At 39.0% G+C, this 16,888-nt stretch overlaps 2 protein-coding genes across 2 annotated transcripts in view; one reads left to right on the top strand and one right to left on the bottom strand.

Moving 5' to 3' along the window:
* Nucleotides 1–1,353: 1,353 nt before the first annotated feature.
* LOC310934455 (uncharacterized protein) lies at nucleotides 1,354–8,899 on the top strand (the record flags this gene model as incomplete). The annotated part of the gene is made up of 6 exons (XM_083898186.1): nucleotides 1,354–1,423; nucleotides 2,667–2,803; nucleotides 2,893–3,065; nucleotides 3,350–4,024; nucleotides 6,984–7,021; nucleotides 7,822–8,899. The coding sequence occupies exons 2-6, from the start codon at nucleotides 2,668–2,670 to the stop codon at nucleotides 8,897–8,899; spliced, it is 2,100 nt and encodes a 699-aa protein (XP_083754312.1). The 5' UTR covers nucleotides 1,354–1,423; nucleotide 2,667.
* Nucleotides 8,900–15,517: 6,618 nt separating this feature from the next.
* triob (trio Rho guanine nucleotide exchange factor b) overlaps nucleotides 15,518–16,888 on the bottom strand; it is a gene marked incomplete at its 5' end in the record, with an annotated part of 110,707 nt that continues 109,336 nt past the window's right edge. The window contains one exon of the mRNA XM_083910501.1: nucleotides 15,518–16,376. Within this exon, the coding sequence (XP_083766627.1) occupies nucleotides 15,961–16,376 (416 nt within the window). The 3' untranslated portion in view covers nucleotides 15,518–15,960. The remainder of the gene's footprint in view (nucleotides 16,377–16,888) is intronic.

Raw genomic sequence — 16,888 nt, 5'->3', positions numbered from 1 at the left:
TTCCTTACTGTTTGTGCTAAGTTTAGATGCTGTCATGATAAACGAGGATTAATATGGAAATGCTAACCCTCTTGTTTGTGTTTTTCAGTTTCATTGTAGAAAAAGTTGCATGTAACCGTCGTAGATTTGAGTCTGTTGATATGGAACAAATTGTGGTTTATCAAACATGTCATACTTTTCATATACTTTTTGATTTGTGCCTCACATTTCAAGTAGAATATATTGTACATATTTCCTGTTTTAATCCATGAATGTCTCAGTTCAGAGTTACTGCTTTATTAAACATCATGACTTACATGGAGAAATGCTCGTTTCATGCTCGCTTGGTTATGCTGTTGTCAATTCTTTTGTTTGATCAAATGTTATCGATAAAGTTCTCAACACACATCTCTTCCAAGAGTGTTCATTTAAAGTGTTTGTGTTGTAGTTTTAGTGATGTATGTGTCAATGCTTTAAAAAACAGGCATCACATTTTTGTGAGTTGTCTGTCAAACATAACAATCTTTTTTTTGATTGATTTGTTTATTCAAGTGTCAAACACCATGGTGCCCAGCCCTCATTGGCTTATTAGACACTACAATCATTTCTCAATTATTTCCAGACGTGACGTAACACAGAACCCAAGATAACATAACTAAACCAATACAAATAAGTACACACATACTACAAATAACGATGGCTTGTCATATGGGATACAAAATACTTTGCCGCAGATACCAGGCCTTTTCTATACATTTTGCCAAAGCAAAAACATCATTTTCAAACAGCCAGCACAAAATCTCTCCTTCATATTTCCAAAATATATCATATATTTTTTAACTGAATTGATTCAAAAAGAGAGTTCCTTAAATCACAACATAAAGGACAATAAAAAAAAAAAGTGAAATTCATCTTCCACAACCTGGAGATCACAGAATTCACACAAACGTAAATGTAAATGGTTAAAATAATAAATGTTTAATTAATGACATCAAAAAGGCAGAGTGAAGGTAATTTATTAATGCTGCACAATCCAGGTTTGCTCATTAAACACACAAGAACATTTAAGTTTACAGTATAGTAAAGTCAAAAACAAAAAAAACAAAAAGTTTGAAAAGTTCGTCTAACCTAAGGAGTGTGTCTGGATTGAAAAGAGAAGCAAGAAAAAGAGAAAAGTGCCTCATTAGAATACATTTCCCCTGCACTCTGTTCTTGTCAAAAGTTAACGCAGAAAGGGACATTTCTGAGAAACCACAGTGGCACCTCTCTGCAGGTTCTAACGTGAGGCGGAGGAAACAACAAACGCTCTGCAGTTCACCTCTTACCAGAAATGTGCTTTGCAGCAGGATTTGACTCAAAAAGCATGTGATGTAACTGGAGTGGATGACTCGTGAGCTCGGTGCACAGCACAAGAACATACACACGTTCAGGAGCGGTGATTGTGGTAAGGATCTCAGATTCAAATTGTGTTTTGTTGCTGTTCATTTCATCGCTCATTTCTATACCTTTAAACTCAACGCTCAGTGTGTGTGTGTGTGTGTGTGTGTGTGTGTGTGTGTGTGTGTGTGTGTGTGTGTGTGTGTGTGTGTGTGTGTGTGTGTGAGACAGCCACAGGAAGTGAGGGTCGACGCTGGTGTCAGAGCAGATGGGTCTGTTTGAGTTGTGGTTTAGATGAATTAGATTATGGTCAGAGTAGGAGGTAATCTGTGATATTCATAGAGAGATTAAACATGTCATTTAGGTCTGTGCTGGTGATGCTGTAAGAATGTAATATTGTATTTTGGGGAGGGGGGGGGGGGTTTAGGGAGAGCTAAATGTTTGTTTTGAGAGGCCGTTTGAATGTGACTCACCAGATGATGATTCAAGTTAAAGGGCAGGAAAGTCCAAAAAAATGTGGGCAAATGTTGTTTCTTAAAATCATTTCATCAACACAGGAAGACAAGCAATAGTCTTTACAGACGCTTTAGAAGTAAATGGAGGAAAGGGTTCTCTCATGAGCTCAGGACAACTATAAGAGGACTGATCAAGCTGTCAAAATGTAAGTTATTTAATGTTGTATTAAGATAAGATGTAACCAGTGATTTGGCAAATTCACTCAAACAATTTGACTCAAAATAATACAAAATTCCTAAGCATGCTGAGGTCTAATCTAAGAGAATTACAGGCTTTCAAGGACATGATAAACTAGATAATCAATAAATTAGGAACCTGATTGATGTTTACAAATCAATACAGTGCTTTTTGTGGCTGGAAACAACTATTTTAGTTGTTTTTGCTTTTTAATATCTTTAATTTCCTTATTATAGATTTCCCAAAACAACTCTGATTTGTGTTGGTTTGAAAACCATTAAGCAAAGGTTACAGCGAATGACTTAAATACAGCAGTTGGTTGTTATACTATTAAATAACAGAGTTGTTGAAGAAGAGATCGCCACGCAGACCATTTTTGGAACACTGATCACCGTTTTAGGTTATGAAGAAACAAAGGAACATTCATGCATCAGGAATCAGGAATGACAAAATGTCATGACTGTTATTTTTATATTTAAATTCTTTCTGTTTGACTCATTGTGATATGACATGGACATGATATGGTGAAAACTTCAACATTAGTTTTGTAGATACTTTGATTTTTTCACCACTGTTTAAAACGACATTTTTTTTTTACGTTCCTTGTCACACAGCAGCATGAACACATCAGAGCTGGAGATGTACGACTACGATTACAACTCCACCTGCGAGCAGGATCCCAGTGAAGATTTTCCCATCGGAGCCACGGTCTTGCAAGTCCTTTACTATGTGCTGTTTTGTCTCGGTCTGCTGGGTATGTTTCAAAAGGGCCTGACTTTTTAAGAAAAACTGCAAATGTGTATTGTGTCAGAAACCCAAATAACGTCTAATATGATGTCACAGGTAACAGCCTGGTTGTCTGGGTTGTCCTGCGGTACATAAAGCTGAAAACTATGACGGACGTTTGCCTCCTCAACCTGGCTCTGTCTGACCTCATACTGGCCTTATCCCTGCCGATCTGGGCCCACAATTTCCAGACGCTTGTATCATGCAAACTGGTGACAGGAGTCTATCAGGTGACTACTTGTTATTTGGGTTTTGTTGTAAATTATTGTTCTGCGTCTGGAATGACGAGGGCCGTACAAGGATGGAATAAATGACTGTGTGCTATTTTTCTTATGTTATTCTGTAAAATTCTACGTTCCACCGAATACCAAGCTAAGATAAGATCTTTCCACTGCAAAGTCAGCTGTCTTTGGGTGATGTTAGAGACAGCTCTCAGCTGTGGTCTGGCCTGTCAAATGTCCCCTTGATGTCACATCCTGTTCTAATTTTGCTTCCTTTTTCCGTCTCTAAACAGCTGGGGTTTTACAGCGGAACTTTGTTTGTGACCTTAATGAGCGTGGACCGCTACCTGGCCATCGTCCACGCTGTGGCCGCCATGCGAGCCAGGACACTTCGCTACGGGATCGTAGCTAGCGTCACTATCTGGCTTATCAGCATCGTCATGGCAACGCCTCAGGTGATATTCGCCTCCTTGGAGATGAATGAGAATGACGAGGTCGAGTGCCAACCACTGTACCCGATGAACACGCAGGAGTTCTGGCAAATGCTGCGAAACTTCAGCGAGATCACAGTGGGCCTTTTCGTGTGCCTACCTATTATGGTTTTCTGCTACATAAATATCCTGGTTGCGCTGTCCAAGTCCAGGAACTCCAACAAGAACAAAGCTGTGAAGTTAATTTTTATCATAGTGTGTGTGTTTGTGGTGTGCTGGGTCCCCTACAACGTCACAGTCATCCTTCAGACGCTGCAGCGCTTCGATATCCTCAACGACTGTGGCGCTTCGAAAGACATCAACTTGGCCATGGGCTTTGCTGAGATCATTGCAGTGGCTCACTGCTGCCTAAACCCAGTCATATATGCGTTTGTAGGGGAGAAGTTTAGAAAGTCGATGCGCAAAATACTGACTGCATACTTCTGCTGGAGTAACAATGGTGGTGGCTTTTCAGAGAAAGAGACATCCAACACACCTGTGAGATCAGACCACTAAGAGTGTGTGTGTGTGAGTGTGTGTGTGTGTGTGTGCGTACCTGGTATTCCCTTATGGGGACAAAAGTCCCCATAACATAAATTACTACATTTTATGATATAGACAAGATAGAGTTAGGCTAAGGTTAGGGTTAGATTAAGGTTAAAGTTAAGATTAAGGTCAGGTTTAGAAGTTACCAGTAGTAGTTACGGTTAAGGTTAGAGTAAGCCTCCAGGAAATGAATGCAGGTCAACGCAATGTCCTCTGAAGTCATGGAAACCAGTGTGTGTGTGTGTGTGTGTGTGTGTGTGTGTGTGTGTGTGTGTGTGTGTGTGTGTGTGTGTGTGTGTGTGTGTGTGTGTACACATTTCTTCACCTTAATATATAGTCATTTACATTATGGGGACAATATATAAATGACTATATTTTAAGGTGAAGAAATGTTTTAAGGTTAGGTTGAGGGTAGGGTTAGGGTTAGGATTAGGGTTAGGTCAGTAGTAACTATGGTTAAGTTTGGAGTAAGTCTCCAGGAAATTAATGTAAGTCAATGCAATGTCCCCTGAAGTTATGAAAACTTTGCATGTGTGTGTATAAAATGAAAATGTACAGATTGTTGAGAAACATGTATCCAGATCATTTGCTTCAAACTATATTTGTAACTTGGGTCACTTGGATGTTTTTTGTAAAGTTTAATAAAGACAATGAATCCTGACCGGTCTATTGTATTTATTCTGTTTATTGCAGGAACTTTGAGTTAAAGCTGTTGTTCTGATCTTGTTCGTGTCTCATCGTGGAAGTGAAATGTCACCTCTCGACCAGCAGCCAGTGCATCGAAACCCCGGGGCCTTGAAGTTATTCTGACATTTTAGGTATAGTCACTCTTGGCTGCTGGCAATGAGTTGACAGGAAGTGAGCAGAGCACGGCAGCAGAACCCCTGTGTCATATTACAATAATTCAAGTATTTTTCTACGAAGGCCAAATATCCTCTTGTCTGATTAAAAGTGATGCTGTAAAAAAAAAAAAAATGTAAAAATGAAAATGTCACATCTCAGTTGCCCTATAGATATTAGTCAGAACTTTTCCCTGCACAGAGAAAGTAATTTGAGACGGCTGTGACTGTAAACTTCACTGATGTCTGAGTTAGTATCACTTCGTCTTTGCTTAAAAAAAAAAAAACTTTAAAAAAAAACATGCACTCTCTCAGAGCAAGCTCTGCAAGCCTTCGATCTGGTCCTGATCATCTAAAGCAAGCACGGACTTGTGGTGTACCCACATGCTGTGGTCTCTTACAAAAGTGTTCATGAGATAGGAAGTAGCAAACCCTATTTTATGCACCATATACAACACCCACAAGCCCACCCAGATCTCTCAGTTATAGGTGCATGGGGAGCGTATGATCTGCTACACTTCTCATACTCGTGGTGTGCAAACCTTTTCTCGTTTCTATTGTATGTGTCGCGTATAATTGCATTGCATTGTAACATTTCCTCTTTTTTTTCTTTTTAATTGACCATCAAAGTCAGCGTCTCGTGATCCAGAATCCAACAATATCAGTAATCGTTTAGACAGCGCAGGCAAGTAAAACACTTTTTTTTTCTTACATGCATGTCTTATGCTCATTATGAAACCATGACAAAAGTGTATTGCAAACAGATTTGCAAATGGTCAACTGCTGTTATTTCATAAGTGACTTAATTCAAGCTCTGACGTGACATTAATATTTCATGTTGTGGGTTAGGATTATATTCTGCAGTCAGCAGTTTTGATTGAACCCATTGAGAGAGAGAAAACATCTACTTTCTGCTAACTTTCCAGTATGTGGACACTTTTACTATATTTAGTATAATTAAGTATAATGCTATTGTTAACCTAGTTGTCAGTCAATTCTTTGCTTTTGTTGCAACTGCAACAACATACCGTCCAAGGTTATAATAGTGTTGGATTTTTATTAGTTTTACCTTTTATGTAGTTTTAACTTTTTGCTTTTAAAATTAGTTTGTTTTTATTTTATTGTAAATGCTTAGTTTTGGTTTAGTGCAAGTGTCCGTTTTTTGTAATACGGAGTATTTGCCAGGTGCAAGATTAAAAAAAGGTAACAATAATAATAATAATAATAATAATAATAATAAGTATTGCAAAATATGGCATTTAAAAATAAATAAATAAATAGCATAGATGATCAACTATCCCCACATGAGATCTACAAGGAAGTAGACTGAAGTGCAAAGTGTGCATCATAGTGCTGAGGTTGCATGCAGTTAGTGCAACAGGTAAACATCAAATGGCCATCAGACAAAAGATACACATGAACATAACAACGTAAATAATAATAAATAACCCCCATGAGACACATCATATTGCTTATGGAAGATCAATCTGAGGAAAAGCATGAGCAAAATTAATAAAAAACAAGAGGTTTGATTCACATAGATCGACCAACTCAACCCAATTAATTATAAAACAAAGATTATGTTTCATCAATTTTAGTTTTTGTTTGTTTTGGTTAACTATAATAACCATTCACGCTTACATTCACAGCACTCACAGTAATGACGCTAATCCCAATCCCAAAGGAAGTCTCTGGAGAAAACCCACACACTCACAGGGAGAAAACATGCAGACTCTACACACCCTCCAGTGAACGATCCTAAACAAACAAACAAACACGAGGCCCAACATGAAAAAACAAACAAACACTGGTTTTCCCTGAGCTCCACCATCCAGCAGAATCAATCTCACTTTGGAACGTCATAAAAAAAAAAAAAATTCCAGTGAATTCCAATTCCAGTGAATAATAATAATAATACAAATAAAGACAATATAATCTATATTTAGAATACTAATACTTTCAATATGCCTTTAAACATGCATTTACTGCAGGGTTGACATAGGGTTAAAGAAGTGTGCACAGCTGCTTCTAATCTTGGAATGTAGCTCTTATTTATTTTTATTTTTTTCCAGAATGACGACCATGGCTGCAACTACTGCTTTCAGTGGAAGTGAGAATTCGTCTGTAACAAATTCACCGAGGTAAGAAACCTACTGAGCACACGCCACAGGACAGCTGTGTGTTCAGATCACTTTTATCATGTCTGCGTTGTCTCTTTGTCACTCTGCTTTGTTGCCTTCTGTTTCACTTCACTGCAAGCGGAGCAGGATTTGTTTTGATAGGAGCCGACAGAGCTTTTCAGTGTCGTGTGTTTGTGTATTTTGCACGACATCCACTTTACTGGCTTAGTCTCCTGCTTTGGTCTGGAAGTTCAGAGCTGCATTATTATTTTGTGTCAGGTTTTTTTTGGGTACAGTGAGTGCCATTTCCGTGATGTTTTGTGAATGGGTGGAGCATTAACTTTTTTTTTTTTTTTTATTGCAAGAAAGGGTGTTGTTTTTTCCTTTCTTTCTTTTTTTTTCTTTAAAAAGAAATCATTGAACAAAAGCGGGCACATGTCGAGTCTTCATGTGAAGATGTCAAGTTCGGTGTGGATCCAGATGATGATCAAAATAAATATTTTAAGGTTTCACTGGTGCCAGTCCCAGCTGACATGGTACATTCTGGACAGGGCACCAGTCCTTTACAGGGACTATATGTCTCTCACATACTACATTCTCACAATCATAGTCGATTTAGAGTGCCCAATTAACGCCTGGACCACAGAAGGAAACCAGAGAATCCAAAGAAAACCCAGGCACACGTGAAAAGCCCTCACTAACCATCACTAAAGTATATGTAAATGTAGTACACAAACATCTTAAATACTGGAGACATTTACCTATTGATTGATTTGTTTTTCCTCAACAGCTCAACCACAGCCTCCTTCACTGAATACCCCTATGACGATGATTACCTGGATGGAGACTATGGGGTTTGTACGTATGAGCGTCACGGAGCCCGTTTCCTTCCGGCTCTTTACAGCATTTTCTTCCTCTTGGGCCTCGTTGGTAACTCTCTGGTCATCTGGGTCATTGCCTGCAGAGTGCGACTTCGCAGCATGACCGACGTGTGCCTTTTAAACTTGGCCATTTCCGACCTCCTGCTGGTGTCCTCCCTTCCCTTTCTGGCCCACCAAGCCCGTGACCGGTGGCTGTTCGGAGATGCCATGTGCAAAGTGATCCTGGGCATTTATCACATCGTTTTTTACTGTGGAATCTTTTTCATCATTCTGATGAGCCTCGACCGATACTTGGCGATAGTTCACGCTGTTTACGCCATGAAAGCACGGACGCGGTCTTTTGGGCTGATTGCAGTTGCTGTTGTATGGGCGGCTGGATTTTTTGCCTCTTTCCCAGACCTGATCTTTCTCAAACAAAAGTCTGGTTCTTCGAATATGACTCAATTTTGCTTTGCTGCATATCCCACAACTGCTTCAGTTGATACCAGTGTTTCCAACTCGCACTTTTGGAGAGTCTTCAGCCTTTTTAAAATGAACTTCTTTGGTCTAATTATCCCAGCTATCATCATGGGTTTCTGCTACTCCAAGATTGTCTGGAGGCTGTCGCACAGCCACTCCTCCAAGAAACAGGCCATCCGTTTAGTTATCATAGTGGTAGCTGTATTCTTTTGCTGCTGGGTCCCCTATAATGTTGCATCGTTCTTCAAAGCACTGGAGCTACTGCATGTCTATATAGGATGCGACAGCAGCAAAGCCATCAGACTGACCTTAGAAGTAACGGAGGCCATCGCGTACTCCCACAGCTGCCTCAACCCCATCCTCTATGTGTTTGTTGGGGAGAAGTTCAGGCGACACCTGATAAGGTTGATTAACAGGGCTCCCTGCAGACTGTGCCGGGTGATCAAGGTCTTCTTACCCCAGGATAGAATAGCCGGGTCGACCTACTCACAAACCACCAGCCTGGACGAGAGATCCTCTGCTGTATAAAAGTGTTAATATTCGGGATGTGATACTTAAAGGTGACATATGTAAGAATGTGGCCAAAAACGGTTACTACATTCAAATTCAAAATACCAAGGTTTTTTTTGGCTTCGTTTTCTGACATAACTGGCAACCCGTGGTTGCTCGGCAGCTGAGACTCTACTGACTGCAATGATTGGTAGACGGCGGTAGGTGGCGCCACATGCCAAAACATGATTTCAAAACATAAACATGTTTTGCAGTCTGCAAAATATTTTTTTTGTATATAAATATGTAAATATTTTAGCTGTACTGTTGTTGGTGAGTTCAGTATGTTTGTATGTCTCTGTGACATATAAGGAGGATTTTATGGCCAGTTGCTTTAGATTTATTACATGATGCACCTTTAATGCATTTGCATGCTTGCATATACAATGAGGATAATTCCCTGTAAAGTATTATATTATATTTTTGTATAGGCTATGAAGAGACACTTTAAGTTACATGTAAGTCTAGGTTAACTGGTTTAAATGTTGGCACTATAGGTTTGGGAAACACAAACAAGCCATTTAGTGTATAAGAATATAGAAAAAATGCCTCGACTGTGAATTGAATCAAAAGAGAATAAAATTTCAATTATTTTTGTATTTCAATATTTTATATGTTTTTTTATATAAATAATTTTCTACACTCTAAATAATGTTTAATGAAATTATACTGAAAATAAATATGCATATTTGTCTGTATAAGATTGTTTTAATTTCGTTTTTTCCCTTTTACTCCCATAAGCACCAACCAACAAGAGGGAGTCTAACTCGTCCATTATTTTGCACTCCACTTTTTATTTGCACATGATGGCCGCTGTCACAAAGTCCAAACTTTTGTGTGTCAAGCTGTTGCAGAGGAAAAATGTTACCAAGATGCATCTGGTGACATTAGTTCAAGCTTCAAAGCGTGTGTGTGTGTGTGTGTGTGTGTGTGTGTGTGTGTGTGTGTGTGTGTATTTGTGTGTGTGTGTGTGTGTGTGTGTGTGTGTGTGTGTGTGTGTGTGTGTGTGTGTGTGTGTGTGTGTGTGTGTGTGTGTGTGTGTGTGTGTGTGTGTTTGTTTGTGTGTGTGTGTGTGTGTGCACTTAACCCAACCTGAGTAAACCACAGCCTGAGAGGGGACCAAAGTAACCGAGCTGTCATTTTCTCGGTGGCAGGTGTTTTTTCATTTCTATAAACAGTAAACATGTAAAGAGAAGTTACTTTCCAACTATTAATTTTTGTTCTTGATTGTATTTTTTTTTTTTTTAAAGGATTTCTATCAATAGTATACAGTGGACATTTACTCCACTTGGACACTTCTAACATATATATGTTATATACGTATATATATATATATATATTTATATGCTATGTATATAGCCTGATAGTAAATTCATATTGTGGGCTTTCATGTATAAATGTGTAGCCTTGAGGCCCAATCACTGTAATATTGTGAAAAGTTGTCATCTTTTAAGCTTATTTAAAGGCACATCTGATAGTCGAGTTGCTATGCAAGCAAACCACATACATGCAGCATCCTCCTAACTTCCTGTCTGTAGCTGTTAATGTCAATAGAAGTACAGAGTGTACACTGGCCATGTTTATAGTGACCTTAAATATCACAGAGCAGACAGGAACGCAGCCATTTTGCGCATATTTTATGTTGATGTAGTTTCAATTAGTTTCGACCACAGCCTTATTCATGCACCTTTTTTCTTTTTTTTTTGAAAATTAACAGTGACTGTGGTGATATGTGCAGTCAGAATGTTGCAGATGTTGACCCTCCATGTTAAATGTTAATATATTTTCAATAAATCTTTATAATGAATGCACACTTTTCTTTCTTGGAACTCTGATTGTGTTTGTCACGGTTACACATGCATGGAGTAGTGAGATAACCACAGGCAGACTAAGACTGAAGAGTTTCATTTCTCTCCAACTCCAAATGTGCAAACATTTGCACTGAGGCAAACCCCCCCCCCCTAATTGAAAAAAAAAAAATTCCACAGTAACTAGAATTTTTTCCTGTTTTCAAAAGCTGCTTTCAATAGTTTGCACTAAAGCTGTGGCTGAAAACTTAAAAGTTAAGAGAACAACATCAACTATATCATGACTATTCTGTGCCTCACACTGACTGGTTTATTACCAGCACATTTGTATCCATTAAATAATTATCACCCATTGAAGTGTTTACACTCGATGATAAAAAACACAATTTTTTTCTCATCAGAATGCATTTCCTTCCTCAAAATACTCTCCATTACACTGTAGTTTCAACGTCAGTTTTCTTCTTTCCTGCCGTTGCTGGTGCTCTTCTGAATAATATTGAAAATGATACAATTGCAACAACAAGCCTTGGGCTACACAAACAGCACCATAGCAAACTTTATTAAACTTTTAATAAGGAAGAGTAGAGCATTTTATAGTTCAATGGTTATTTTTTGGGACCTGAGTATATCAGGCAAACTGTTGTGTGTGTGTGTTTTTTTCTTTAAAGTAAATTCACCACCATCAAATGAATAGTTTTATTTTATTATTTTAATTCCTTACCCTGCATGAAATAAAATGCATGGCCGAGAGAACAATTAGTGCCGTGGAAAAGCTCACACGGTGGTCTTGTCAATCGCGTCTAAATCTAAACCCAGCAAAGTCTAAGCCATTGTCAAACATTTCCAAGTTTCTCAATAACTCACCTACGTATGATGTCCGTATGAACCTGAGATGGACGATCACCTGAAGATGGCGGGGTTTGAACGTGCCATTGTTTTCAAAATGCTGGAACAGGCCTGAAAGGTGTCTGTTAATTGTGGAGGAGCTGAGTAGACACGACACATAAATTGCATTAAAGCTAAAAGTATATTCCAAAATGTAATCCCAATTCTACGAGGCAAAGGTAGGAAGGTGCATCAGCAGGTCAGGTGAGTCTGAAAACTGTCTGGACAGAGGAGATACTCCTATATATGGACAAATGTATTTGGCCACACCTGTTAAGTTGTTGGATTCAGGTGTTTCAATCAGGCTTTGGGCTCAGCCCATTTATCTCCAGGGAAGGACAATCTTAACGCTTCAGCATACCAAGACATTTTGGACAATGCTATAACGCAACTTTGTGCCCTCCAGTGCACAAAGTAAGGACTATAAAGTCATGGTTTGAAGAGTTTCGGTGTGGAAGAACTTGACTGGCCTGCACAGAGCCACCTGGCCTTCTCGTCCAGCATCATTGCTCGACCTCATAAATGCTCTACAGAAAATGAATGTGCACAAATTGACACAGAAACATTTTGAGAAAAGAAGTTTGCAAGCTTCCATATGTAAACTGTAACAGCTGCAAAAGACGGACCAACTCCATAGTAAAGTGCTGTATGTTTTGTACCTGTATTTCATCTCTGGGTGCAACTTTTATGAAGCATGGAACCTGTTGAGCAACCAGTTGTTGTCATCAATGTCTTAAATACATCAGCTGCTTAGTGCCTCCTAGTGGCTTTGCATTATCTGGTTGCACAGCACCTGTATTCTGTAGAAGTAGTAGTAATCTGTGTGTAATCTGAGACCGGACAAGCCACTTGTGTGTCGGCCACAACCTTTATCTTTACCTTCTAGTAACAGACAGATCTAGATAACGCAATGTGTTTAAATGAGGATCATTTTATTAGTTGAAACCATGAAGCTAATAATAAAAAGAGAGCATCTTCCGTGTGTGACTCACAAGGACATGTCCCAGATGCAGAAGTGGATTCACACCGTCAAAATAATCTGATAGTCTGTGATTGAAAAGTGGCATATACAGTCAAGATATAAGCACAATGTGTGCCACCATGCACCACCGCCTTCACACTTGAAAATCTCTCTGAGGATTTTTTTTTTTTTTTACTCACACGTGTGTATAAATAAGTCATCTGTGGTTTCATGCAAAATGTTTGCCCCATGTTGCAGCAAAGATAAACTTTAGATTAGATTGCACACCTGACAAGAAGAGTGCAGTTCTCACACACACACACACTGCCAGTACGTGCGAAACACAAACACAAACACGCAGTGTCCTGTGTGGTCGAGGCAGCAGGGATCGCATGCAAACAAATGTATTGAATCAACAATTTGAATTGAGTAAGAGATGACTTCTCATTTAGTTGTTGGAAAGAAAACTCGGTCATCCTCGGTGAGATATAAACAAAAATGTGGGTTAAGGAGATGGGGAGACCGAAACAAGAGAGGAGAAGCGTCTGCAGAGGACAGATAACATCTGTAACAGTCACATTCTGCCTTTTTTTTTTCCTTCATCTTACGTCACATCACTCACACATTTCTCTTCACCAGAGTAAACTTGCTCTGAAAATAAATAAATTAATGAATGTCTAAATATCCTAATCCTCTATCTATATATACATAATCAATCTATATAGATATATAGACATATAGAGCCAGTTGTTCCACACTGCAGTTTGAATGAAGTGTGTCACAGTGTGAAAGTACCTTATTATTGTACTTTTATATTTACAGCGATCGGCTTTTCAGGGTTTTCCCCCCCCCGCTCGCATTCAGAGAAAAGAACATCGTCTCGCCGTCCAACCCTCAAAGGGTTATGGGAAATAATAACAGACTAATAATGGCTTGCAGTTTATTCTGTGGGCGTGTTTGCGTGTGTGTGCGAGAATACGAGATTTCACAGTTTGTTCCTTGTATGTTTAATGGCAAAATAACAGAGGACAAAATAAAATATTTACAACACATAACAGCATGTAAACACAATCTTCTGTACAGAGAAATATACATGCAAAAGTAAAAATAAGTCATAATAAGACATTCAAAATGACATTGCTGCAGTCTTGTTCTATGTGTATTTAAAATATGACATAGTTATGAGGTTTACATCCTGGGTGTGGGCAAACTGCTGCACCCTCTCTGTACATCTTTACATCATGAACAGGCTGAGTTTCCCAAAAGGCATTTTTATCACTTCATCTTTTCTTTTTTCTTTTTTTTCATGAGTAGGCTTCAAGAGAAACGAGATAAAATAAACTAAAAATAAAAAACACTAGAATTTGGGAAACCCAGATTCTTATCGATAAATGAAAAGGACACAAATTGACTGTGAAGTTCAACAACAGTCACTACACTCAACAATATATATCGACTTGAACACAAAATCGAACATTAACTCCTGTAACCTTTAAATAAAATAACAAATCGTTACTTTTGTTTCGGCCACCGTTCGATGGGGGGATTCACTCAAGTCACTGGCACTTTAAAAAAAAAAAAAAAAGTTTTCAACAGCTTTTCAACACAGAGACAACAGGTCATTCAAACAAACGAACAAACAAACAAACCAACAAACAAGAGGAGGAGATCTCCTAAGAGGAAGAGGAAGAAACCTGATGACACCAATGGATATTTACCAAATGTTAGTGTTGCAAGATTAGTGTGTCTCCTTAAAAATATAACCCTATCGTTCCATATCCACGGTGGGCTGAGCATTTTTCCATGCAGACCTATTGCTTGGTAAAAATGTCACTTCAGAAGAAAATGAGTAACACAAACACACCAGCATTTACCTACAAAAGCCAAACGAAACCACACAACAGAACACTTTGTGTACAGCTTGGAAAAAAGAATAAAGAAAAGTGAAACATTAGTTGTTGTTTTTTTGAAGCAATTTAACACCTAACACTTTCTTAAAATAAGAATAAATAAAGCCAGACTAAACCTATGTAAACACTCACGTCTGGGTTCTTTGTGCTCTCTTATAACTTAACATGAACAAAAACAAGAATACAAAATAAAATATACACATTTTATCAGGAAAACAAAAGCATTGTCAACTTTGGTATTGTTACAGAAAACAAAAACATAACCGTGACAAAATAAAAGCATAAGTGCCTATATTTTTTTCTTTTTCTTTATAGATACACATACATTATTTCTTAAAAACCCTTCAGATATTAATACTGAACTTAATACATAAGAGTTAACACAATACAGACATCTATTGCAGTACCAGGTACGTACATGCCTTTTTAGGAATACGGCTACAACACAAGTCTTCATAAATAGTTGCATAAATGTTAAAGCTGCAACATTGCACATGGGAATCGATGCAAATTACGAGTGCACTTCTAGTAGCGGTTTGTTCATTGTGAATATCTGGGCCGCCGAGGGTCGCAGGACGTGACTTATCTCACCAACTGCATGGGCTCACTAATATTCGGCAAATGAAATAGCTTTTTTTCCCCCCCCCATTGGAGGCAAACGCTTCAAAATGAGAACGAAACGAAAGGCAGGAATACATTTATTTACAACTTAGGCGGATGCAGGTGGAAACGTGAGAAGCTTTGCCGAAGAGCTTGAACACATTTTCACGATAATAATCATTTTTATTAGTGCCAGAAACCAAGATGATGTCAACAATGTTGGGGCATAAAGATAAGCAAACTATTGCACTGAACAAAACAAAAAAAATCAAAAAAAAACAACAACAAGGTTTTGGTCTTCATCTACAATAAATGAACCCTGCTGATGGGTGCCATTTTGTTCACATGTCTCAGTTCTCCTTTTCTTTACAACTCACTTCTGTTTTCCAAAAGTATGAATAAAGACTGTTCTGTTTCCTCGCTGTACATGGTTTCATTTACAAAAAGTAATCTCTCGTTACAAAAGAAAACAAACCCAAAAACATTTTCCATGTGTTCAACCCAAAAAAAAAAAAAGCAGCCTGAATTACTCTTATTATACAGTATTCTAATTTCTCTGTTTAACACTGTCCAACATGAGAGTCGAGCTGGTTGAGAAAGCTTGGTTTTCTCCCTGCTAATTCAAAGAGTGAAATCTCAAACAGATTCCAACAGTTCATTCATTGTGCAGGCATACAGACGATATGCCAAGGTTAAGGGACGGGGAGGAAGAAAGGGTTTATCAGCAGAGTAGTCAGTCGGTCAGCAGCAGCAGGAACTTTGTGGCTAAGTGAGGGAAAAGGAAGATCGGACACTGTGCTGGTGTTTCTCTCAGCAGCTTTTTACAACACTAGCAGTACAGGTCGTAGCTCTCACGTCTACCAAGTGGTCAGTTAGTCACATGTGGCTGAGCAGGCGGCTTTGTAGGAAGGCCTTAATGGAGCCAATGGGCCGAATGTCGTTCTGGTGTTTTCTTCTCTCGATGAAGGAAATGAGTCTGGAGGTGTCCAGGTGTGGAGGGTGGTGATTCTGAGATGACAGTTGGGTGTGAGTCAAGGAGGCGTGTCCATTGTCTCTGCTCATCACGCCTCGAGGCTGGAGCCAAGGATCCTGCAAGCAGGACGCAGCAGAGGGTCGCCGTTCCGGCTCGCCCTGAAGCAGCAGGCGGACAAAGTCCCTGGCTGCAAGACTCACGCCCTGGAAGTAGTCCTCAGGGAAGCTGAAGTCCAGGCGACAGATGTTCAGACAGGTCTCCTCCAAACTCTCATCCAAGAAGGGAGAGGCGCCGCTTAGTATCACATAGGTCACCACACCTGTAAATCATCCAGGCCATCATTAGCGGGTCAGTCAGTGACAGTTAGTTACAGACTGTGTGAGATGAGTTTGTTTTAAATTATTTTTATAAAACAACACATATTTATAAGATTATTAAATACTTAACGCTGCAATGCAAAATCTTTCTTGTCGATGTTATTAATCTTGTCTTTCTGAACAGAAACGTAACATTTTAAGCAGTGCTGGGTGCATTAATGGCGTCAATGTTAACGCACATTAACGCATGGCGCGTTTCCTTGACGACTGACCGGAAAAAGACGCGCGTGACGTCATGTTTACGTGACTCCAGATTGTTAAAGGTGCCATATGTAAGAATGTGGCCAAAAACGGTTACTACATTCAAATTCAAAATACCGAGGTCTTTTATGTTTCAGTTTTTTGACGTAACTGGCAACCCGTGGTTGCTCGGCAGCCGAGACTCTACTGACTGCAATGATTGGTAGACTGCAGTAGGTGGCGCCACATGCCAAAACATGATTTCAAAACATAA

Source organism: Microchirus variegatus (assembly GCF_963457635.1).
Source record: "Microchirus variegatus genome assembly, chromosome: 1".
Taxonomy (NCBI): Eukaryota; Metazoa; Chordata; class Actinopteri; order Pleuronectiformes; family Soleidae; genus Microchirus; species Microchirus variegatus.
The sequence above is the reverse complement of the archived record's forward strand: the minus strand, read 5'-3'. Positions and strand labels throughout refer to the sequence as shown.